General features: G+C 61.2%; 2 protein-coding genes and 1 non-coding gene across 5 annotated transcripts; 1 reads left to right on the top strand and 2 right to left on the bottom strand.

Annotated features, from left to right (window-relative positions):
• Nucleotides 1–204: 204 nt before the first annotated feature.
• On the bottom strand, nucleotides 205–12,779 carry PLEKHG2 (pleckstrin homology and RhoGEF domain containing G2). 3 transcript variants are annotated; one of them, XM_070498273.1, is made up of 19 exons: nucleotides 11,784–12,779; nucleotides 10,987–11,116; nucleotides 9,907–10,178; nucleotides 9,729–9,829; nucleotides 8,913–8,979; nucleotides 8,734–8,780; nucleotides 8,354–8,504; nucleotides 7,924–8,061; nucleotides 7,570–7,770; nucleotides 7,039–7,131; nucleotides 6,865–6,951; nucleotides 6,485–6,518; nucleotides 6,291–6,392; nucleotides 6,072–6,119; nucleotides 5,954–5,992; nucleotides 5,766–5,782; nucleotides 5,409–5,585; nucleotides 4,374–5,289; nucleotides 205–4,292 (listed from the first exon to the last, which is right to left on the bottom strand). In XM_070498273.1, exons 2-19 carry the CDS (start codon nucleotides 11,093–11,095, stop codon nucleotides 2,617–2,619), a joined length of 4,275 nt encoding a protein of 1,424 aa, XP_070354374.1. In that variant the 5' UTR covers nucleotides 11,096–11,116; nucleotides 11,784–12,779; the 3' UTR covers nucleotides 205–2,616. The 3 variants fall into 3 exon arrangements, with proteins under 3 accessions (XP_070354374.1, XP_070354375.1, XP_070354376.1); XM_070498274.1 differs by having other exon boundaries at nucleotides 9,907–10,175; nucleotides 11,784–12,778; XM_070498275.1 differs by lacking the exon at nucleotides 11,784–12,779 and having other exon boundaries at nucleotides 9,907–10,175; nucleotides 10,987–11,758.
• Nucleotides 12,780–12,959: 180 nt separating this feature from the next.
• Nucleotides 12,960–13,052, top strand: TRNAI-UAU (transfer RNA isoleucine (anticodon UAU)). The gene is given in 2 exon segments: nucleotides 12,960–12,997; nucleotides 13,017–13,052. It is a non-coding gene; the product is annotated as a tRNA-Ile (tRNA).
• A 2,679-nt stretch (nucleotides 13,053–15,731) lies between these two features.
• On the bottom strand, nucleotides 15,732–18,326 carry ZFP36 (ZFP36 ring finger protein). Its single transcript, XM_014860198.3, has 2 exons — nucleotides 18,173–18,326; nucleotides 15,732–17,350 (listed from the first exon to the last, which is right to left on the bottom strand). The coding sequence occupies exons 1-2, from the start codon at nucleotides 18,194–18,196 to the stop codon at nucleotides 16,397–16,399; spliced, it is 978 nt and encodes a 325-aa protein (XP_014715684.3). The 5' UTR covers nucleotides 18,197–18,326; the 3' UTR covers nucleotides 15,732–16,396.
• Between the last annotated feature and the right edge of the window lie 575 nt (nucleotides 18,327–18,901).

Genomic DNA, 18,901 nt, shown 5'->3' with positions numbered 1-18,901 from the left:
TCACCTCAGCGTCCCGAAGGGGGCAGCAGTGTCCCGAGGGAGGCAGTGGGCAGCCACCCTCAGCCTTGTGAGCCTGCTGTCACTGTAGCCCTGAAGACGACGGCTTACAGCAGGCAGACTGTAGTAGGCGAGCAGGAAGACTTCCTGAGGCGGCGGAGCCGGGGCCGCGAGGCAGAGGTAGGAGATGGGCGGGAGGAATGGGGTTCAGGGCAGGGGTCAGCTGGAGGGGCTGTGCTGAGCCCGGTGCCCATGGTTTTCCCGCAAGGGCCAGAGACCCCCGATTTGAGGCTGCTGGCTCCCTCCCAGCGGCACAGCTGGGACACATCTGGAGAGACCCAGCGGGCTTGCGGCTCTGTGCCTGCCCCAGGCCTTGGAGTAGACGGCTCCCTTCTCCCTCCCTGCCGCCTCCTCAAATACCGGGAATTCCGGCGCCACTGGGAGCCCTGGCCAGGCTGGGAACTTTCCCTCAGCTGGGAATGTGCAGCTGGGGGTGGCTGGGAATGTGCAGCTGGGGGCAGAGGAGGGGAGGGCCGGCCTCAGTGCTGACCTTGGGGAGGCTGCGGTGGAGCAGGCCCAGGCCTGGTGTGTGGCGCCGGAACCATTCAGTAAATCACTGAACGAAAGCTGCAGCTGACGTTCACTGAGTTGGGCCTTGGTCTGGCTCCCTCATCAGCGAATAATCATCACCTCGGGCCTCACACGGGCCGGGAAGTGCTCCCTGTCGTGCCCCCTGTGGCAAGAGCTGGGTCTGGCCCAGGAGAGGCACTGGAAGAGCAGGAGCATGGACTCAGGCTAGGCTGTGTTCATGCGAGTCCCAGCTCTGCCCCTCCCTAGCTGTGTAATGGGCAAGTCCCTTAGGGTCCTGTGCCTCAGTTTCTCATCTCTAAAGTGGGGATTCAAAACCATCCTCTTGCCTTTTACGGATGTGGTGAGGACTCAGTAATGAGCTCATGTAAAGTGACAAATGCCCGTGGTATGCAGTTAGTACTTCAGTAAATCTCCGCTTTTTTGGCTGTTGATAGCCAATTGTTAAAACTTCAGCTTCCTAGGCCCCTGCGCCAGAGGTTCCGGTTCCACGGTGGGACTAGGTCCCGGGGGTTGATCCAGACAATGCCCTGGTGAGTCAGAGGCTCTGACGCCTTCAGAAGGGAGGGTACACTCGTGGAATCCCACCATGATCCTGAGGCAGGTAGTGTTGTCCTCATTGTACAGATGAGAAAACCCAGGCACAGAGGGAGGTTACACACCATGGAACCAGAAAAACCCGGACTTGAACTCAGCAGTGACACTGGTGCCTCAGAATTCCAGGGAAGATTAAATAAGATAATATACTAAAGCAAGAGAGGTGGTGTCCAATGGAAGAAGCTAGTATTACCAAAGAAACTGCTTAAATTATGCTTCTCACTGGGCATACCACTGCGGGGGGCGGGGGGGGGGGGGGCGGGGATGGGGCGGGCTGAACGATCCTAATATAAAAGCCTTTGTCTCTACCCCCTGAATTTTTTTTGGGGGGTGGGGCACATTGAGGCACCGTAGAGGTCCCAAACCAGAGCAGGTAAAGGAATCTGATGTGGATGGGTGGGTGCAAGAATTAGAATATTCACAAGGGTGGGGAGTGGTTGCCAAGAGAAATCAGGCAGATGTGGGACAGGCTTTTTTCCAGAATCCCAAACCTGATCCACTCTGATGTTAGCTGGAACTGTCTCTGAAGTTTTGCAGTACCAACACCCAGATTCAATTAAGGAGGGATTGGTGGAGATATTTAAATGGTTGGATGGCTGGCTGGCTCGATGGATTAAGACATGGTTGAGTGAATGAGCTGTATGGATGAATGGAGAGAGGAAATATGGAGAGACAGATGGATGAATAGAGAGGGTTGGATGGAGAAGATGGACAGGTGGGATGATAGATGGATGAAGAGATTCATGGAGGAATGGATGTTCCATGGGGGGCAGGATAATGGCTGGCTGGATGAATAGGATAGAGAGGGTTGAATAAAGCAAGCCATGTGGGTAGGATAATGGGTTGGAAGATGGATAAACAGACAGAGGGAGAGCCAGCTGGACGGATAGATGCAGAAATGGCTGAGTGGATGAGATGAATGGATGATGGTGGGCCACATGAACTGGCTAAATTGCTAAGGGCATGAATTTTTAGGGGTCTAGGTGGAACAAAGCTTGTTAACTTGGCTTTCCTGGATGGACATCAAGCAGTTCATAAACCCTCTGAAGTCATACAGTCATATTGCAATGGCTCCAGTTGCTAGTAATTCTCAAAGGAGTCTGAGATTCCCCAAATCTTCAGAGCCACTGATTCATGCTCTGCCAGACTTTCCCATTCATTGTTGTCTTCTGGCATCCCCCAACGCTTCCAGAATAGGAAAAGAGACATAATTTCATAATATTAATTAACAAAATATTAATGACACCCCTTCCCCATCCCTGTTGAGTTAATCAAGGTAAGTAACAAGAACCATTCGCCAAAGCAGATCCCAGGAGCTGGAAAGCTGCAGCCATCTTTAGACCTGTGTTCAGTGTCTAGACTTCTGGGTGAAGTTCTGAGGGTCTGTGGCATCTGGTTGAAGTCCTTGCTTTTCAAGAAGCCTGACATCCTGGCTCATGTGTGGAAAGGGGCGTCTGGAGCCCCCTGGGCCCTGCGAAGACCCATGGGTTCCTGGGTGGGCGCCAAGAGAGCAGGGTGGTTCAACCTGACCTGGGCCTTGGCTGGCCGCAGCCGCCCCCCACCCCCGACATGGATGTTGACAGTGGTGGCATAGCTGAGCCTCCTGGCTGGGGGCGGTGGGGGTTGGGCTTGGGGTGGCGGTGAAGGTGCCCGTGATGTGGGGGCAGAGGAGGACCAGGGGCCCCGGGAGGCTAGGGGGGCATCTCCCCCAGGCCCTTGGCGCCGAGCCAGGCTCTGGCTGATGTATGAGGCTGCCAGGTACCTTGAGAGGGCAGCTGCGTTGGGGCCCAGGAGCTGACGGGTTGCAGGTAGGGGACTATGGGGTGGGGTCAAGTCTGAAGATTCTGAACTGGTGACAGGAGAGACCGAGTAGCCTCCTGGTTTGGACAAAACCATGGTGGTCTGAACTGGGGTGGGTAACAGGCCCTGAACGTCCCCAGAGCCTCCCAGCTCAGGCAAAGGTGTGGCAGCTGGAACATGGACGGTAGTGACACGCTTCTGCTCCAACACAGGTGTGCGCTTTTGGACCTGGGGATCTGAAAGGCTTTGCTCCTGAAGTGAAGGTGCAGCAGCTGGACCCTGGGTGTCAGGGAGGCCTCCCTGCTTGGGTAAGGATGGGAGGGCTCGGATCCGGGTGCCTGCGAGGCCTTGTGGCTGGGGCAAAAGCGTGGCAGCTGGAACCTGAAGGTCTGAGGGGTCCTGGGGCGAAGATGATGGAGCGTTGGCTGGCATCTGATGGTCTAGGCGGCCTCCATGTGCAGGCAAAGGTGGGGTTCCTGGAACCTGAACGTCTGGGGGATCCTGGGGCAAAGACGATGGAGCGTTGGCTGGGATCTGACAGTCCAGGTGGCCTCCATGTGCAGGCAAAGGTGGGGTACCCGGAACCTGAACGTCTGGGGGGTCATGCTGCAAGGGCACTGGGGTCTTGGCTGGGATCTGATGGTCAAGGCTGCTTTTGTGCACAAGCAAAGGGCTGACAGCTTGGCCGCAGACAGCGGCCGGGAACTGAGCATTGCTAGAAGATCCCTGCTTAGTTACTGGGGGGCTGGGTGGGCTCTGGCTGTCTAGGAGGACTTCTCGCTTGGGCATAGGAGTGGTAGCTGAAACCGTGACATGAGAACAACTTCCCTGCTCGGGCAAAGCTGGGGCGGTTGGAACTTCTATGTCCACGTGGTGTCCTTGCTCAGGAAAGGAGGCGGTAGATGGAACCTGTATATCCACAGGGCCTCTCTGCTCAGGCAAAGGAGTGGTCCCTGGAACCGGGATTTCCGGGTGGCCTTCTTGATCAGACAAAGTTGTAACAGCTGGAATCTGGACGGTCAAGGGGCCAAAGTCCTGCCTGGGCAAAGGTGTGGTGGCTGGACTCTGGATGTTCCAGAGGCCTCCTTGCTCAGGCAAAGGGGTGGCAGCTGGAAGCTGGGTGCCTAGACGGTCTTGCTCAGGCACATTTGAAACATTTAGACTCTGGCCATCTGGGCAGTCTCGCTGCTTAGACAAAGGTGTGGCAGCTTGAACCCGGGCAGCGGGGCCCAGGGGGACAGACTCCTGGGCACAGGTCAGCGGGAGGGCCAGCTCACATACCAGCATGTGTCCAAAGGCAAGCAGGGGCCCTGTATGCAGAGAAAGGAGGAGCGAGTCAGGACTGATGCCACAGGGCGGGCCCCTCTGCCGACCACACACCCGGACCTCACCTGGCTCGGCCTGCTCATGGGGCAGGCAGGGGGCCAGCTGGGGTTGGGCCAGAGCCCGGGGTCGGCGGCGGGGGGCATTGGTTGAGGCGCGGGTCTCAGCCCGCTGCATCTGCTGGATCCGCTCGCTGTAGAGCCGGGCCAGCTCTCGCACCCGGGATGCCGCCCTCTCCGCACTCGGGGCTGCTGCCTTGCCACTCCTGCTGCCTCCACCCAGATCCGAATCTTCCAGGATCAGCAGTGGCTCCGGGAAACCTGGCCGAGCCAGCTGCCGCTGCTCAAGTGCCTGCCAGGCGCTCCGGATTTCTGAGCAAGAGCGAAATGGCAGCTCATCCTGGAACCCCTGATCTCGGGGGATGTCCTGGGGCTGGAAATCTGGGAATGCTACCCCTTCCTCCTCCTCTTGCTCTGCCCTGCCTCCTGAGGAGGGCTCCCCCAGTTTTCCAGAAGTGCTGCCAGGGAACAGTTCTCTCCTGGCGGCTAGAGCCTTCTCCGGCTCCTGCAGAGGTCCCTGGAGCCAAGAGTCAGCGGGAAGGGCGGGAGCGTTGCAAAGATTTGGAATGTCAGGGACACTGGGTATGGCTGGAAGGCAGGGCATTTCAAAAACAGTGGAAATGTCCGAAAGACTGGGAAGGCGGGGAATGCTGGGAATTTCAGAAAGGCCGGGAATTTCAGGGAGGTTGGGCCCGTCAGGGTTTTTGCTAAGGCAGGGAGCGTCAGCGATCTCAGCACTGGAGCTTTCAAGCCCCTCTAGCACGTGCAGTGGGGAGGGCCCCCGTTCATCCATGTCCAGCTCTTCCTCCTCCTCCTCCTCCTCTTCTGACGAATCCCGGCTGGGCAGGGCTTGGAATGTGAGGGTTTCGCTGTCGCCTGGCACCTGGGAGTCTCCGGGGAACTCGGGAATGTCATGAGGCGATGGCTGCAGCAAACACCAGGAAAGAGGCCAGAGGTATTAGGGTGGGTTGGTCCCCCTACCCCCCGTCTGTGCCCACCCAAGCTGAGAGCCCCAAGGACACGGTGATGGGACACCCGGCTCACCCCCGGGTCCCGGAGGCCTCTTTGGTTCAGCAGTTCCAGGATTTCCTCAGTGATGGAAGTCCCAGAAGGGTCCAGTGTGGGGGGTCCAGTGTCCTCCAGGTCCTCAGGGGGTCCAGAAGCTGGAACTGGTGGCTGAGGCTCTAAGGGCGGGTAGAGCTCCCCCTCACTGCCAGCATGCTGTGCGGAAGGAAAGGATGGAGGGCGAGAGCCGAGGGCCCCCAGCCCCCTCCTCCCTCAGAGGGGAGTCCAGTCCCCAGCCCCCTTCTCATTCAGACCCACGATGTGGGAACTCAAGCTTCCTCCTCCATCAGCCCCAGAAGCCCAGGTCCCCAGACCCAGTCCCAGGATATTTCTTACCTTGAGCCTAGGCTTAGCTGGGGATGGAGAGACGAGGAAGAGAAAAGAGTGAGATGCAGGAACAAGTGTTACTCCTTCTAAATGATGGGCCACCCCATGACCCCTCCCTGATGAACACTGGGCATCCCATGGGGAGAGACAGACAGATAGACAGGGATGGGCCAGGCTGGGCTGGGGCAGTCACTTACCATTCTGTTGAAACACGACATAAGGGTCCTTCACTGGCTCTGGGGGGAGGACACGGGGATGTCAGGTGCCCAGCCCCCACCCCAATCCCTGGTTCCCTTGTTGGTAGTGGGTACTCACCAGACTGCCTGCGGCCACGGCGGGTAGCAGAGGGTCCTGGGGACGGAGCTATGGGAGAGGCAGATCAGACACCATTATGAGCCCGGCTCCAGGCTCCTGGGGGAGCAGGGGGCTGGGGGTGCGAGTCCTGAGTCCTGGGGGAGCAGGAGGCTGGGGGCACAAGTCCTGAGTCCTGGGGGAGAAGGTGGCGGGGGGGGCTCAGGGTTCCATCTCCGTTACCTGTGTTCCTTCGTCCAGGAGTGAAATTTCTAGCATCACGAGGTCGGGGAGATCCAAGTGGGGGCGTCAAGGGCTCTGGGACAGGCTTACTTTTAGGAGCACCTGCGGGGAGAGATTTAGGGGCTAATAATCTGCTTTTTCTTAAAATAATTCCTCTTACTTCCGCATGCTCCCAACCCAAGGCCCTAACTCACAGTGCAGGCTGTTTTCAAGGAGAACTTGTTTTGCCTGAAAGAGACAAGGAGGAGGGTTGAGGGGGCTGGTCTCCGGGCACCCCAGTCAGAGCCCCACTAACGGGCGCTGCTACGTGTCAGGCACGTCACATGACTGGGGACGATTAATCCTCACACCCACCCTGTGAGGTCGGTCCTATGAGTCCTCCAGGTGAGGAAACTGAGGCCAGAGAGGCTCAGTTACTTGCCCAAAATCACAAAGCAGGGACCTGGTGGAAATGGGATTCAAACCCAGGCAGCCTAACTGTGCCATTTAACTAGCACGTTTTCAGAGAGCCCCCTGCCCTCAGGGTCTCAGCACTAGGGGAGTGTCTCCCGCACTCCGAGGGCCCCAGCTCTACCTTGGCAGGGATGGAGGCAGGGTGGTTCTCAAAGAAGAGGCGCTGGAGACAGTGGATCCACAACCGCTTCTCTTCTTGGTTCTTGGCCTGGGGGTGGGTGGGGGTGAAGTTGGGGGCCAGGTGTGCGGTCCAGGGGCTGGGGGCCCTGCCCACCCAGCCCCACCCCATGCTCACCTGGAGCAGGTGTCTGTGCTTGGGAATGGTCAGATCGGACACCTTGAACCCAAGGGGGTCCCGAGGACTCTCGCTCACGCTCAGGTTGCAGCACTGGGTGAGGGGTCAGAGCGGGCGGCAAGCTCAGAGCCCTGGCTCAGTCATGTGCCCCTTGAGTGCATCCGGGTCCCCACCCCCCACAAAGCTGGCCCTCTAAGGCTGTATGGTGGGTCCCCTTTCCCTCCGTTGAGTCTCCCCAGCAGGCTGGGCTCTGCTGTCTCTCACCAGCCCCTCTTCACCCTCATCTGGATCAAGATGTGCTCCCCCCATGAGGATACTTCTCCTCCAGACCCTCACCTCTGCATCCTGCTGGCCTCACCCCTCCTTATTAAACCTTGCTCCCATCCTCGGACTCAAGAAAACACGGCCCTTTTAAGCTGGGCTGTCCCTCCTTGCAGACCCTGCCCCCACCCCCTCTGGGTGTACAGGTCCAGGCATATAGAATACACCTCACGGGTGACACTCTGGCCACACCCCCATCCCTGCACTCACGAAGATGTGGCCCTTGTAGGTGTATTCCGGTCCCCGGCGCTTGGCCACGAGCAGCATCCGCGAGAATAGAAAGAGCAGCCGCTCACCCCCTCGGAGTCGGGGGCCGCCTCCTCCGCCACCTCGGAAGGCCCCCTCCAGCACCAGTTCCCCGAAAGCGCTGAGCTCCGGGCCGGTCCAGCCACCCAGCCGCCGCTGCACTTCCTGTGGGGCCCCAGCCACGCCAGGACGGGGGCTTAGCCGCCGTCCACGCTGTCCGAGCCCACCCTCCCAGGCTGCCTCTGAAGCACTGACCACCGGCCATGGAGAACCCACATGCCCACGCCTCGCAGCCAGCCCCGCCCAGCCTGGGCCCACCTGGAGGCGCGCGGCGTGCTCCTGCTTGCGCTTCATGTCGTTGATGTACCAGGCGACCGCTGTCATGGACACGATGGCCTCCTCCACCATCTCTCGGCCCCCGGCGCCCGGCCCCTCCGCCCAGTGCTTGCCTAGCTCCTGCCCGCACCGCCGGGCACCCAGGAGGGGAAGAAAAACAGAAGGAGAAGGAACGGAGATGAGAAGAGGCAGAGAGAAACAGAACGGGAGGGGCAGAAATGGAGACCCAAAAGCAGAGGCGACAGGCAGAGACAGAAAGGGGAACAGTGGGTGCCTGTCCCCACTGCCAGCAAGCCCCTCCCCCTAGAGCTGGCTCAGTTTCTAGGCCCAGCTCATCCCGGGTCCACCCTCCAGGGGTGATCAGCGGACAGGCCCGCGCCCTCCCCAAGCAGCCCCCAGGGCCCCCGCTGACCTGCAGCAACAGATGGTACTTGAGGATGCGCTGAACAGGCTTCAGCAGGAAGCTCTGCAGGGGCAGCGAGTGGCGGAGCTGGGCCTGGCGCTGCTGCAGCCACAAGGCTGCTGGCGGAGACAGCGACAGCTCCCGGAGCAGGGCCAGGGAGCTGGGGGCACAGCACAGGTCAGGGGGGCCGGCAGCTCCGGCAGGCAGGGCTGGGAGGGGCCGGGGCTTAGAAACGGGGGCTGGCAGGGGTCGGGGCGGGTTGGGGAGAGGTCGGTTACTGTCACGGTCTGGCGGGGGTTGGAGCTGGACGGGTGGGGAGGAGGGAGGTTGGCTGGCACATCAGTTGGTGGGCACGGCCTGGGGCCCGGCAGGGGCTGCTCGCCCCTCACCTCGGATAGTTCATGCAGTACAACGTGTAGATGTCAAAATCCTCGCTCTGCGGGTGACACGGGAGTCAGGGAGACCTCTACTCCTGACTCGCCAAGACCCCCCTCCAGCCTAGCCCAGGCCTGCTCCCCTCTGACCCAGACCCCATCCCCGAGAAAGAGAGCACCTGCCCGCCACTCACCCTCTGCACGAAGCACTCGGCAATGCCCCCCGCGCTGCCGCTGCCCTCCAGGTCCTCCAGGAGCTCGCTGTGGGGAGAGGGGAAGCGTGAGGGCTGTCCTGCCCCACGGCCCCCGCCCAGGGGAAGACACCAGGAGGCTGGGGGCTTGGCCGCCAGGACCTCTCAAGGGGACGTCACATCCAGAGGAAGGGTCCTCTGATTGCTGCATGGGCGATCGCAACCTGATCACTTTGCCCTTGGACAGTGTCCCATTCCTCAGCCTGAAATCTCGGCACAGCCAGCCTGAGCCTGAGGGTCTCATGTCACGACCCATGGAGAGGGGTGTCATGACCCTCAGAGCTGGGACCCCAAGATCCTGTTGTGACGCTCAGGCCTCCTGCAATCATCTTAAAATCTCAAGACACTCAGAGGTGTCATGATCCGTGGACCCCAGCATCCTCTTCACCGGGGGGCCAAGCATCCTGGTTTGTCTGGGTCTGAGGGGTTTCCCAGGACGAGCTGGTCATACAAACGCTCATGCTGTCATGATCTTCAGGCCCCATAGGAGTCTTGGATGCATCGTGACGCCAGACCCATCACAGCACTGAGACCCGTCCTGATATCTGGACCTCATCCGAGTCCTCAGGCTCCTGTCCACCCCACTCCTCCACCACTCTGGGTCCTCAATCACCATCATGATCCCTGCCCAATGTCATGAGACGCCAGGGACCAGCCTGGACAGGGCACTATAGGGCTCCAAGGTTGGGTTAGGACATTACCCACCCTCCCCCACCCCCCGCCCAGCCAGCACCCCAGCCTGTCCCACCAGCCCCAGACCTGCTGAATTCGTAGATGTCCTCGATGTTGGCAAACAGTGTGCCCACCTGCTCCGTGCTCAGCCCCAGGACCCCGCCGTCCAGCAGAGGGCCCAGGTAGTCCTGTGGGGACGACTGGGGTTATGGGGCGGAGGGCCTGGCCTGGGTCCCTACCGTGCCTGGGTGCCCGCCTGCCTCACCTCGACGATGCTGCGGAGGTCCCGGACATAGGCCCGCTCTGTCTCCACGATCTCACGGGCCACACGCTCCAGCCTCGAGGGTTTTGCTGAACTGGGGGTCCCCATGGGCGACAGATGCAGACTGATGGGGGGCCCTGGAAGGGGCTCCGGCTTGGAGGTTGAGCAGGTTGGGGTGGGCCCCGGAGCCGGGTCCCCCTCAGAGCCCACCGTGCTCAGGGATGTGGAGCTCCCAGACCCTCGGGGGGAGGCCATGGCAGGGTTTGCAGGAGCTGCTGGGGGTGTGGTACAGGAGGTCAGGGCGTCTCCCCAGCTGAGAGCTCTCAGCCCCCACACTCCCCCCCTCACCTGGTCAACATCTTTCCCATGGGCTCCTTTCTCCTCTCCCTGCACTGGTCCAGTCCCGTTCTCTCCAGGCTTCTGGACTCTACTCCCCTAATCCACCTCCCTGTGTCAGCCTGGGAGATCTTTATTAACTTCCTTTTCTGACCCTGTCACTCCCACAAGTATAACGTCTTCATGTCCTCAAGATAAAGTCCAAACTCAGATCCACAGTGTGGATAGCAAGGTGGCCATTAGAGAGCTTTCCTGTCTGCTCTCCTCCCATAGCTACAAGACTTCTCAATGCTCCACACTCCAGTCACACTCATCTTCTTTCAGTTACTTAAATAGGCAGCCTCCTCTGACCTCTGGGCCTTTGCACATACTGTTCTCTCTGTGTGGAATACTCCTCCTTGCCTTTCCCAACTCATGCTTCCTAATCTTCCAATTCTCAATTCAGATGTCCCCCTCCTCCAGGAGGCCTCCCCTGACCTCCCAGACTGCACTCCCACAGCCCCCTGCGCTTTCCCCAGCCCAGCCCTGACCACTCTGCCCTGGGCTTCCTCTTCTGGACTGTCACCGTTTGTGGATGGGTCCGTCTCCCCCTCCAGACTTGGAGCTCTTGTGGGCAGGGCTGGGGCTGTCTTGGTCACCCCGTGTGGCCCGCAGTGCCTGGCACTGGGCCAGCCACAGAGGGCTGCACAACGTCTTGAATGAAAGACTGGCCCCCCCGCGGGCCCCGCCCCTCCCTTGCACACTCACCTGTGCGAGTCTCACACACAGCTGCACAGTCACCCACTTCACCTGTGTGGCCACGGCCAAGGCTAGGGCTGTGTTTGGACAGGCTCAGTCCACGGGCTCCCTCGGGCATGGCTGAGCGGCTCAGCGGCTTCTGCAGAGAGACCCCCCTTCTTGGGTATCAGGACTCCACAGGCCTCACCGCGGCCGCACTCACAGATCGGGCGCTGAGAATCAGGAGTGTGGTCTAAACCCGGGGAGGGGCCCCGGGGAGGAACAGATGAGGGAGACAGAGGCAAAGCGACAGAAAGAGGGGGACAAAGAGAGAGAACATACAGCAAAAGATGGAAAGGTCGAGACAAAGAAGAGGGAAGAGAGCAAGAGTCGCCGAAGCTGAGTCTGGTCTTTCTGGGGCCGGAGGCTCTGGGATCCTGGGAACGTTTGCGCTCTGGCTGGAGCCGAAGGCGAGGGGCAGGGCTGGGAAAAGCCGTGGGCGGGAGGCCGCGGGGTCCCAGGGGAGGGCGGAGGAGGCTGGGGGACCGGATGCCAGGGTCCTGCAGACGGCTCCCTCCCCCGCCGAGGGCTGCGACTTGGGGCACTGGCCCTGAGCCCTCGACTCGCCTCCGGCCGGTCCCTCCTCGATCCGTTCGCTGCCCCCCAACCCCCAGCAGCCTGGGTCCCCAGCGCCTTCCCACACCCCGCCAGCCCCCAACTCCCGCCGGCGCCTCCGCTCGCCCCCCGCCGGCACGCCCCCTCATTGTTCAGCGGCGGCGGCGCCGCCCCCTCCCCCAGCCCGTCGGGGCCCCTAGCTCCCCCCTCACCTCCCGAGGAGTCTCCAGCTCCGAACCGAGGCACCCGGTTCCTCCTCGGCCCCCGGCACGGTCTCCGGGGAGGCGCAGAGCCCGGACTCCTGGGTCTCTCCAAGTCGGGGGCGTCAACTTCGGGCTCTCCGGCTCCGGGAACCAGAATCCGGGGCCTCTTAGAGGATGGGGTGCAGCGGTCCGAATTTCTCGGTCCTCTAAATGGGGGATGCTGGGAGCCTCGACTCCTGAGTCTCAGATGGGGGTGCTGGGGACCCAAATTCCTGAGTCGTCTAGATCGGGCCGTGGGGGGCCCGGATTCCTGAGTTCCCCTAACTCTGGGAGCAGGAGTTAAACCACTTCCAGGCGGGAGCGCCGGGGAGTCCCAAATTCCTGGGTCCCCTTGAAGCAGTGGGCGCTTCAGCCCAAAATAGACTGGTTGGGGCGCGGGGAGTCCGTATCCCAAGTTCCTCCAGCCCCCGGGAGTCTTGGATTTCTGGGAAGCCCAGGAGGGGATGTCCGGTCTGGGATCCTAAGTTCTTCAAACTGGGGTGCAGGAAGCCCGGCCTCCAGGGTCGCGCAGGGCTGATGTCCTGGACTCCGGCTCCTCCAGGAGGGGGCGCTGGGCATCTGGATATCTGGGGTCCTCTAGCCAGATGTGGGGGCCTGGGCTTCAGGGTGTCTCAGGATGCGGTGCAGAGATTCGGGGCGCCAGAGTCCGCTACTCTGGACCCCTGAGGCTCCGGGATGGGTGGGACTGGGCTCCGGCGGCGGCGACGGCGCCACATCAGTGGCGGGAGAGTCTGGTCCCAGCTGTGGGGCGGGGGGCGGTCGCCTGGGGCTTCCCCTCCCCCCAGCCGCCCGGCCTCATATCCTGTTCCCGCCCGCGGGGGGAGGGGCCGCCTTCCGGCCGGCCCGGCAACGAAGGGTTAAGACCCCGTCCTTCCCGACTTATGAATATTCATAAGAAGGCGGGTCCCAGACAGGCTACACCCCCACATTCCAGACGCCTGGCCGACTTTTCCCTTTTACAGCAAGGGCTTTGGAGGCGTGAGAATCCGGAACCGGCAACGCTCTTTCTCCTATTGGCCAACTCAACGATTCCTATTTGCATATGCAATACCAGGCAGGGCTGTCCGACGAAGTCACGTGGCCAAGAACAACTGAAGGATCCCGCGGCGAAGGGGTGCGGCCGGAGCTCCAGTGGCGCAATCGGTTAGCGCGCGGTACTTATATGACAGTGCGAGCGGAGCAATGCCGAGGTTGTGAGTTCGATCCTCACCTGGAGCACTTTAGTTTTCTCTTATCAGTTTTTATAAATTGATGCATATTATAAATTAACCCAAACACACATCACTTAAGAGTTTCCTCTTTCGAACATTTCGATCTTGGGAATTTTCCAGCTAGAAAGACTCCTGGGACTCTGGCGACGGTCGCTTAGGGAGCGAGTGTTGTGTGTTGCGGGGAGGTTCCGTTTTTATCCTGGCCGCCAGAGGGTGGTATCGCCCCTTAGATGCCTGGGCCTTCCCTTGGGTCTACAAATCTCAGCGTAAGACTTCTCTAAATGTGTCAGGCTGTGGATCCTCCGCAAACTGTACATGGCACTGCCTCTTTCTCTGTCTTGGATTTTCCTTCCAGTTTCATTGAGATGTAATTGCCAAATAACATTAAATTGATTCAAGGTGTAGAACATAATGAATTGATACATGTCTAAATGGTGAAATGATCATCACAAGTTTAGTTACTAATTTTTCTTTCTTGTATGTCTTGGAGTTTTTTAACACCCTCTTCCCCTCTCCGTTTCTGAATCAATTTGTTTACTGAACATTCATTATGTGACCGGCTCCTGTTTACGGTTTAGGTGTGGGCGATACAGGAGGGACCCAGATAAATCCGTACCCCTCATGATGTGACATTCTAGCGGGGGAAGACAGATTGCTACAGACATAAGAACTAAGTGCATTTTTTATGTTAGGTGGTGATCAATGTCATGGAAAAAGTAGAGCAACGACCGAAGGTAGGGAGGATGGGGGAGTGAGAGGTGGGGTGTGGGTTGCAATAAGAGCAGTCAGGGACCATCTCACTGAGGAGACATTTGATCGGACACCAGAAGGAGAGGAGTGAGCCACGGGGCCACCTGGGGGACTCTTCCAGGCAGAGAAACAGCCAGTGCAAAAGCCCTGTGGCTGAAAAATGTCAGAGGTATTGGTGGAGCAGCTAGGAAGCCAGTGTGACCACAAGAGTGACCAAAGATTACAGCCAGTCCCTGTAGGCTGGTGAGGACTTAGGACTTTGGCTATGTGGTCTGACGCAGGTGTCATGACAGGTTCCCTTTCGTTATCTAGTGGGGGAGTGGGGACAGACTGAGGGCAGCAGGGGCCTGAGCCAGGAGCCCAGGAAGGGGCTGCAGGGGGAAGATGATGCTGGATGGGACCAGGGGTGTAGCCAGAGGAGGCGGGAGGCTGGCTTGTAGATCCGTTTGGAAGGTGAATCCGACAGGATTGCTGTTCGCCTGGGATGTGGATTTGAGAGAGAGGCGGAGTCAAGGAGACTCCCAGGTGTCTGGCAGCGCTGGCTGGTGGTCGGTGCTGTCGTCTCAAACGAGAGGTTTTTGTTGTTGCCAAGGGAAGGACCAGAGATGTCTGTTTCTTGTCCCTTCAGTGCTTGTCAACGTCCGCAGGGCTTGCTCTTGCCCTCTGCCTCCCAATGGCCTTGGGCCTCTGCGTTTCTGTCTGTCTCAACCCTCTTGTACCTATGGGGACCTGAGCCCTTTCCCACAAGGGGGGGCCGCTTCCTGGAAGAGGAGATGAAAGGTCGGGGCCTGCCAGTGGGCAAGGGGAGAGGGCAAGGAGGCAAGAGGAGGGGAGGGGCATGGGCTGGAGGGCAAAGGGGAGGGGGACACTAGCCAGAGGGGATGGGTGGGGGGAGAGGGTGGGGAGGGAAGGAAGGGGGGAAAGGGAGAGGAGTAGAACTAGAGGGAAAGAGAAGAGGGGTCCAAAGGACAGGCGGATGGAGGCTGGAAGGGCAGGGTATTTAAAAGGGGAAGGGGACAGGCGGGCTGGGGAAGGAGAAGAGTTGCAGAGGGTGAGGGAGGAACTGAGACGCAGGCGGAGGAGGGCCGAGGGCAGAGGAGAGGGAAGTGGGGGGGAGGGGAGAGGAACAAGCGGGGGGAGAAGGGAGAGGGGCGGGGGAGGGGGCGGGGCGGGGCCGGGCGCTGACGCGGGGCGGCTTCCGGGCCCGGGCTCCCCCCGCGCGGGGCGCTGCCCGCCGCCTCTTGCCTTGTATGGTCGGAGGACGCCGCTCCCGGGCCCCGCCCGCCGCCGCGGCCCACCCTCGCCGAGCGCCCGCCATCCCGGGCGGCTCGAGGCCCGGGGGGCGAAAGTTCTGGAACTGCGAGGTCCCGGGAAGCAGCCGGCCACGATTCAGCGCTCCCCCCGCCCCCCGCCCCCCGATTCGGCCTGAGCGCCCGGGGGGCAGAACCCCGGGTCGCCGACAGTGACGCGGAGATGCCGCAGGGGCGCGATTCCGGAATCCTGAGGCTTCACCGCCGCCCCCGCCAGGATCCTGGGAAGCGGAGGCCCTCCCCCCCCCCCCGGGGACCCCGGGCCACCCCCCCCGCCGCCCGCCCGCGCTGGGCCCGCGCCCCGGCACATTCCGTCCTGCCCGCCCGCCCGCGGCCCCGTGGGGACGGAAACGCCTCGGCCCCGCCCGGGCGCTGGGTCAGAGTCCGCCGGCCGCCGACGCCCGAGCCCCCCAAGCCCGGGAACCGGCTCTCCCGGCCCCGCCCGGTGAGCTCACCTGGCCCCGCCCTCCCAGGTGAGCGGCCGGTGACGTCACTTCCGGCCAGGTGAGCGCCGCGGCTGGGCGGCTCCGGAGCAGCCTGGGCTCGACTCCGCCGCTTCTAGAAAGTCCCCAGCGCCCTCCCCTCTCCTCCCTGCCTCCTGACCGCAGAAAAGCCAGGATTCCGGCTTCCACACAGATTCCTTTTATTTAAAAATTCCAGAAGACACAAAAATAAACTTTTGACAATATATATTACTTAATATATTATAGTATACTTATAACAATAATTATTCAATTGTTTCCAATATTACAAAAAGGAGGAAGAAAATGACTAGGGAGGCGGACGACCCAATATATATAAATACTATAAAATCTGTTAGAATAAATAAAGTCGTCATAAATAAAGGGCCAGATGGCTGGGGGTTGGCAACGCTTTGGCTACTTGCTTTGGGGACATTTGAGCACCAGGATTCCCCCCCAGGCGTGTCCAGTCACCACCAGACACTGGAACCTCAGGGTCAAGGAAAACTTGGGGGGGGCGGGGCCTATTATTCACAGCATTGGGCAGGGGAGAGGTGGGGGGGCTCGCTGCCTCCCTCAAATTTGCTACATCTTTTTGTTTCTTTGAAGGACCCGAGGAAACACGCCTTCCCCCAACACCGTGAGCAGTGAGCTTGCACACTGGGGGCCGGCCCCAGCGTGGCGTCAGGGGAGTGGGTTAATGCACTTTGCAAGGGGTTACTTGACTGAGTCCCCAGTTCCCCACAGCCCCGGGGGCCCCTGCGGAGCCCACAGCACAAGAGAAATGGCCCCCCTTGAGATCCAGCTGATCTGTGCTGGGCAGGCACTTGTCACTCAGAAACGGAGATGCGATTGAAGATGGGGAGTCGCCGGGGAGCTGCAGGTGGCTGGGGTGGCCCAAACACCCCGGCCTCGAAGACCGGTGAGTCGGATCCCCCCAGGCTGCTGCCGCTGCTGGCATATTCATCGGGATCAGATCCCAGGGAGTGTGCAGAGGGGCTCCGAGCCAGGCCACCCAAGGGGCCCCAGACGCTGCTGGGAGTGGCCCTTCGGCAGGAGGGGCAACAGGCTTGGGTGGGGTCCCTCCGGGCCACTGGGGCCCCAGGGGCAGCGGAGAAGGCAGAAGGGGACAGTGGAAGGTCCCCAGGTGGTGGTGGCGGGGAGCTGGAAGGCGAGAAGGAGCAGGAGGACAGGGAAGGGCCCGCCAGGCCTGCTGGTGGTGGCGAGGTTCGGCGGCCCGAGGGCAGGCCTGAAAAGCTGATGCTCTGACGCAGCACATGGGGTTGGCCCGGGGCAGCCAGGTCCTCGCTGGGGTTGTGGATGAAGTGGCAGCGCGAGCCGTAGGGGCAGCGGCCCTGGAGGTAGAACTTGTGGCAGAGTTCTGTCTTGTACTTGGGGTGGCGACTGGCCTGGCGCAGCTCGCCCAGGCCATGGGCAAACTGGCACTTGGCCCCATAGCGGCAGCGCCCGCTCTCTGAGAAGGTCCGACACAGCTCAGTCTTGTAGCGGGAGGAGGTGGTGGGGGTCGCCGTAGGCGAGGTGGGTGAGGGCGACAGCTCAGGGCTCGGCCGGGGAGGCAGGGGTGCGAAGCCTGGGGGTGGGGGTACCCAACCACAGCTGCGACCCTCCACCAGGCTGGTGGAGCGGCCAGGCAGGCGGGCCGCCACCCCAACAGGGCTGGAGTCGGATGAGCTGAGACTCCACAGCCCCGAGGAGCCCCATCCCGGGCTGGACTCGGTGTCTCCGTGGTCGGATGGCAGGTCAGGGCTCAGCGACAGGAGACTCTGTAGGAACAGGGATCGGTTAAGACACCGAAAAAGGAGGGTGACGCTCCGTGCCAGCTGCAGGGCACGTAGGAGGTTGCCAGTCCGGTTTGTGGGCTCCCGGCCTGAGCCCCACCCGCCCGCAGAAACCCAGGGGTTCCGGATCGCGGAGATCTCAATCAGGAGGTTCTGAGTTTACTCGCGACTGCAGCCTCGCCCAAGGGCCCCAGGAATCCCAGCATCCCCGGCTGGATCAAGAGGGGACCCGAAAGTCAGGGCACACCACTGTCCCCCAAATTTGAGCCTCTGGGCCTCTCAGGATCTGACCCCGTGAAAGGGGTTTCCAGTTTCACAACCGGAGGAGCGGGCAAAGTTACCCCAAGGGTCCAGATCGCTTGGGTTTTAGGGTACCCAGAGTCCTCCTCGGGGTCGGGGAGCGGAGAGCCAGAAGCCGGCTTCCCCTCACCCCCCGACTCCAGCTCCAGAAACGCCTCCGCGCAAAACCGCGCCCTCAGCAACTACTAGGGGTAAGCCAGGTGTGGGGCCATTTCCGCCCCCAGACAGCCCGAGCCTGAGAAGAGTCTTCCAGCTTTCCATCTCCAAGGGGCACCCCCCCCCGGTTTGGGCCGAGACCCGAAAGTCGTGGACTCCATTTTCACCTCCAGAGAGTCACAGTGGTCTGAGAAGGATGGCAGGGACCCCGGGCCGGGGTGTGCGGCGCTAAAGAGCTCCAGTTTGAGAAGGGAGCCAGGGGCCCGGGCCGGAGTTTGCGGCGCTCGAGAGCCCGGGTTTGAGGGGGGAGTCAGGCATGCGGTCCCCGGGGGCTGGTCGGCGGGGGCTTACCTCGTAGATGGCGGTGAGATCCATGGCGGCGCGAACGGCCGATCGACTGAGGGTGTCCTCCAAATGTGGGAGCGCTGGAGCCAGGCTGCGGCTGGTTGGAGGGGCCGGGGTTTTTATAGGGCTTTCGCGGGGGGGGCGGGGCCAGGAGGGGGCGGGGCCAGGAGGGGCGCTTCCCGGACGCGCGCCCCCAGCGCAGCCCGCCCGGCCCAGGACCGGTCCCCTTCCGCCCGGCCCCCGGCGGGGACGCGCCTGAGCCGGGCCCGCGGGCGGTGGCGACCCCGTGGAGAGGGCGGCGGGTGGGGGGTGTCGGCCCAGTTTTCAAGGCTGGAGACCGAGGTGCAGAGAAGGGAACTGGGACAGAGGTGGGGGCAGGGCTCCCGGGGGAACTGACAAGGGCAGAGGCCGAGAGGGCGTGCGCGAGAGACGGACGGACGGACGGGGGCGGGGAGAGGCGCAGAGGGGAAGAGACCGAAATGGGGAGACGCCAAGAGAAAAGCACACACGGAGAGGGACGCACAGAGGGAGGGACAGATACACACAGGGACACATGCGGAGGGAGGGAGAGACAGGGTGAGGACAGGAGGGGAGGTGGAGAGAAAGAGACAGAAAAGACGTGACAGAGCCAGTCCCAGCGAGAAAAATCAGAGCAAGAAGTGGTGGGGGGTGGTCGCGTAAAGAATCAGAGTAAAGGAGGGAGAAAAACAGGGGGAAACAACGCCCCCACCCCCG

Source organism: Equus asinus, chromosome 26 (assembly GCF_041296235.1).
Source record: "Equus asinus isolate D_3611 breed Donkey chromosome 26, EquAss-T2T_v2, whole genome shotgun sequence".
In the NCBI taxonomy this organism is placed as follows: Eukaryota; Metazoa; Chordata; class Mammalia; order Perissodactyla; family Equidae; genus Equus; species Equus asinus.
This window is presented reverse-complemented; position numbering and strand designations above follow the sequence as displayed.

Bases quoted from the DNA above. Each gene is read 5' to 3' on its own strand.
- PLEKHG2 (XM_070498273.1), bottom strand. From the start codon at position 11,095: ATGCCCGAGGGAGCCCGTGGACTGAGCCTGTCCAAACACAGCCCTAGC. The intron at 9,830-9,906 runs GTGAGGCAGGCG...TCGTCCCCACAG, and splicing joins ACCTCCGCAGCATCGTCGAG to GACTACCTGGGCCCTCTGCT. The intron at 7,771-7,923 runs GTGGGCCCAGGC...GGGGCCCCACAG, and splicing joins AGCACGCCGCGCGCCTCCAG to GAAGTGCAGCGGCGGCTGGG.
- ZFP36 (XM_014860198.3), bottom strand. From the start codon at position 18,196: ATGGATCTCACCGCCATCTACGAG. The intron at 17,351-18,172 runs GTAAGCCCCCGC...CTGTTCCTACAG, and splicing joins ATCTCACCGCCATCTACGAG to AGTCTCCTGTCGCTGAGCCC.